The sequence below is a fragment of the Pyrus communis genome, chromosome 9 (genome assembly GCF_963583255.1).
Source record: "Pyrus communis chromosome 9, drPyrComm1.1, whole genome shotgun sequence".
Lineage (NCBI taxonomy): Eukaryota > Viridiplantae > Streptophyta > Magnoliopsida > Rosales > Rosaceae > Pyrus > Pyrus communis.
This window is the reverse complement of record NC_084811.1, coordinates 11,528,293-11,532,515: the sequence shown is the minus strand read 5'-3', so window position 1 is coordinate 11,532,515 and position 4,223 is coordinate 11,528,293. Positions and strand designations below refer to the sequence as shown.

Here is a 4,223-nt window from a genome sequence, read left to right as displayed (position 1 = left end):
TAATCTATTCTAAGCTAGTCCAGCTTAGTCCCCAAAACGAGTCCAATTTGAAATAGTCCGGTGCAACAAAGGCACCTTTAGTAGCTAAATTGTTATTTGTACTATAAATAGTAAGTCTTGTAAATAAGAGGAGTCATTGTAAAGTTGTATTTCTTAATAGAAAAATTACAGTTACAGGTACATTGAGTAAATAAGCAGAGAGAAGGGGTGTGTTATCCACACACAACTATTTACTTTTCACACACATCTTGTTAATTTATGTCTTTTGATCATCATCAATTCATTCGTTCTGATTGCCGAAAATTAAGAGAGTGTGTTGGAAGTAAAAATGAATGTGGGGATATCACACCCCCAGAGAGAACCCTAACATTGGTATCAAGCCAGTCCTTCGATTCTTCTCGATCCTTTCTCTTGTAAGTAAACATGCTTGTAATGAATGTTCTGCTTTGAGTCTAAGGTAGAAAATGAAGACATTGTGTGCATGCTATTACGACACGAGAAATAGGACAACGCAAACTCACAATTGGTGCAGCAGATTCATACTATTTTCTCTTATTTGAGAAATTCAACAAACCACATAGGGATTACAAGGCTACTAGGAAAGCATGAAAGAACAGTAAAGGAAAATATTTATCTTAATTGATAACCAATTAGAGAAGATACGCGAAGAGACATGCCGTTAACTTGTGGAAATAATCTGACAAATTGTTCGGGACTGTGGCCATCTCTTAGGGACTTGCTGCTTTGATTCACTCCCGAGGGATTGCTGCGGAATTAAGTCTCCTCCTGTGAGGTAATTCTGCATTCAAGTCACTTAACAATGACGATGGGCCATAGAGCTTAATATCTCGGCCTTCATCACGTTGCAATGGTCTTGCATTCGCCACTGCATACTGCACATTCAAGAATCGTGCTATATCGTTCAGTATCTTATTAAATTTGAAGAAAAACATATCATATTTGATTCCCGAAAAATTGTGCCTTTATATGACTGATATAACAATACCAAACACAAAAAAACCATATTTGTTCCAAATGAAGGCAGCTAACAGTACTGTAGTAATGTTTTATTCTATTAATAGTTTTGCCAAGAATTCATATTTAATAGACTTTAATTGTTGAATTTAAAACAAGAAAGACAGAAGGAATCATTAAACAAAGATATGAAGACTTACATCATAAACGGCTTCTTTAAGTAAGTCCAGTTGTTCTCTTGAAACAATATCTACCTGAGGGCTTGAAGTTTATGATTAGCGAAAGGTTCTCATTAATTATTGGCTATATATCAAGCTAATGATGAATGCTTTAGGGTTTTGGGTTGATGAAGTGGATGTACCTTTTCGTTTACGGTCCAAATAACTCCTTCTGTACAGGGAGGAGTTGTGAGTGATCCCATGTATCTGTAAAATCTTGAGCTGTCCCATTTTATTTCCCCTGGATCAATCACTCCCAACTTTTTCTCCTTTGTACTAATCACAGAAGATATATCCTGGTTTATCTGAAAAGGGTACAGTACGTGTCAGAAGACCATGAAATGAATATCTTATAATTCATTTGCATGTGTTTTGTGGATTTTAATTACCCTTGATAAAAAAGGATTGGGCTGCCCGACTTCGTATAGAAATGAAACTACAGCTATATTGTTCTGGTCTGCGCTTTGATGCACCATGTGCAGTTCCAAATCATACCTAATGAAGAGAACTCTTAAGTTTAGACATGGAAGAAATATTTTGGATTTTTAAGATAGGAGCCGAGGGAGAGAGGAGAGAGAAAGAAAGAGACCTTACACCATTAATGGTGTGTTCAGATGGGGTGTGCCAATGACATCTTTTGAGGAAGTAATCTGAGCCGTCGATTTGGATAGATCCAGCATCGCCTTCCCATTCAAGCTGAACCAGTTTAATACAATACAGAATCAAGAAATTGATAAGAGGAAGAATTTTTCTTAGAAAAAAAGAGTTCTACAAAACCAAAGTCATTTTGTAAAAATGGAAAGCAGCACCCTGAATATTTTTTTACTACTAATAAGCAACTTTGGTTTTCATTAGAAGAACGTGTTTCTACAATTCACTCCAACATATTAGGAAAATAAAGGAAGGTATTGTAAGAAAATAAGAAGATGTATGTGTCAATAGCACTATCCTAAATATCTACATGGAAAATAATGTATGAAAAATGAAGTAAGGTACACTATGATCAATTGTCTCTGTCAATCACCTCCAAATTTCAGATCTCATGGACAATAATTGTTTGACAGTTAAATACATACATAAATAGCACCTCCATACAACAGAGGTGGTACAAATTCATAAGACCATGCAAACTCCACAATTTAAGTTAAAGCATAACAAAACACTAATGTGATACTCTCACCGCGATATAGTGACCTTCATTCTTGAGAATTGCATCGGAAGGCTTATAGCTCACTATAAGATCCCTTGAACTTTGAATCACTTTGGTGGCACGACTCTCGTCTAAACTTATTGGTGATTGAGATCGTCCATCTTTACATGCCGCCCATTCTTGTTTAAGCTCTCCCCAGTGTTCTGGGCCCTTCTCACTCCCTTCCCTATAATCAAACGCTATTTCTTGGTCTGCACCAAAAACCTAAATTCAAGATGAATGCAATAATAATGATCATGATAAGACAAGCGAAATGATTTCTGCAGAGTTTCTTTTTCTGCACACATTTTTCCTTTGATTTATTCAATTCATAGATTATAAATAAATACGGGTGTGCAACGGGAGAAAAGAAGCTTGCAGAAATCAATTCACAATGCAAGTCTATGTACTTGGCATTACCGAGTGGTTTAGCTGTAACTGGTATTTGGTTCCAATACAAAAGAAAAATTGTCAAAGCAAAGAACTGAATATGGGTTTGCTTTGATTGAAGCATCATTCACATCCAACAATCACTAAGATCGATCATGCAAATGTCAAGAAAAAGAAGCCTCAGTTGTATTCCGATTTAGACAACAATGCAGTATGAGGCTATGACGAATACTGAAATTTATAGAGCACAGGGTAGGGTTAACCACTGTATAAGAAGTTTCAGGATCCAGATGGGGAAAGAAATCATTCCGTTTACTAATACCTATATCAGTTTTGTAATTCACATCACCTATATTAAATGCAAAATTCAAATTAATAATATGCCTTCACCTATTCTTCATTTTTCTGGTTCATTACTATAAATAGACAACATTGGACGACAATTTAATTTGGATCCTCTACAGATTTTCTGCCTACATGCACTTTCGATCTTGACCATTCAAATAGATTCAATGTTTAGCGATACTATAAATTTATTTTACCCTCTTTGGTCACCTGCCATCGCCAAGTACCATTTGGATCATCCAATTATTGGGGAAAGATTCAATGGCCGAGTACCATTGGGTTCTTTATTATTTTCCTTCTAATAATTGATTATTATGGTAAAAATAACCAGAGATTTGCAATTGAAAAGGACAAATGCCATTCGAATCGTGGCTCTTTGTACTTTTTTATTTGTAGAGAAAATATGAATCCTATTGTGGTCTATTTTACCTGACAAGGAGAGAGAGGGCCTGCAGCGAGATAATAGAGAGAGATGTGTTTGTAGGGTTGTCTAGTAACAAGGGAGGGAAGAATCCCTCTGTCTCCAAGGAATACAAAACTAGTAACAAATCTAATCTAGGGCTTACACAATCACACTTAAATAAGAATTTTATTACAAATCTTACAATAAGGAACCCTATCCGGGAATACAATATCAAATACAAAATCAATTACATAATATATTCCAATCTAAATACTGGTTTTCTAACATACACAAAACTTGAAAGATTATCACGTGTTTACTTTTTAAGGTTACCATGGTAGTCTTCTATTTATTTCCCAAGTTTGTGACAAAAGTAGAAAAAAATGAGACATGACTACTTTTTGTAATTTAATGAATGAGGATCCTCTCTGGGTTCTTTTTGTGAGGATTCATGAAATTCTCTAATCACGTCCATTCATCGTACAAAAAAGACAAAAGCAGCCAAATCAAATCAAGTGATTTGTTTCAATCATCGGATATTTGTTTTGTAATCATCACATATTTGTTTCTTACCGATAGTACTAAAAAAAAAAAAAAACCATTGCTTTTAGTCAAAAAATATTAGTCGAACAAAATAACAACACTTCGTCGGGTATACTTTGTCATTAAAGCTCGTTGCATGCACTTTAGCCCGACGAAAATA

The 4,223-nt window shown here is 35.1% G+C and overlaps 1 protein-coding gene across 1 annotated transcript; it reads right to left on the bottom strand.

Annotated features, from left to right (window-relative positions):
* Positions 1-1,469: 1,469 nt before the first annotated feature.
* On the bottom strand, positions 1,470-2,899 carry LOC137744774 (carbonic anhydrase Nec1-like). Its single transcript, XM_068484572.1, has 5 exons — positions 2,803-2,899; positions 2,374-2,594; positions 1,783-1,889; positions 1,573-1,688; positions 1,470-1,486 (listed from the first exon to the last, which is right to left on the bottom strand). The coding sequence occupies exons 1-5, from the start codon at positions 2,897-2,899 to the stop codon at positions 1,470-1,472; spliced, it is 558 nt and encodes a 185-aa protein (XP_068340673.1).
* Positions 2,900-4,223: the final 1,324 nt, after the last annotated feature.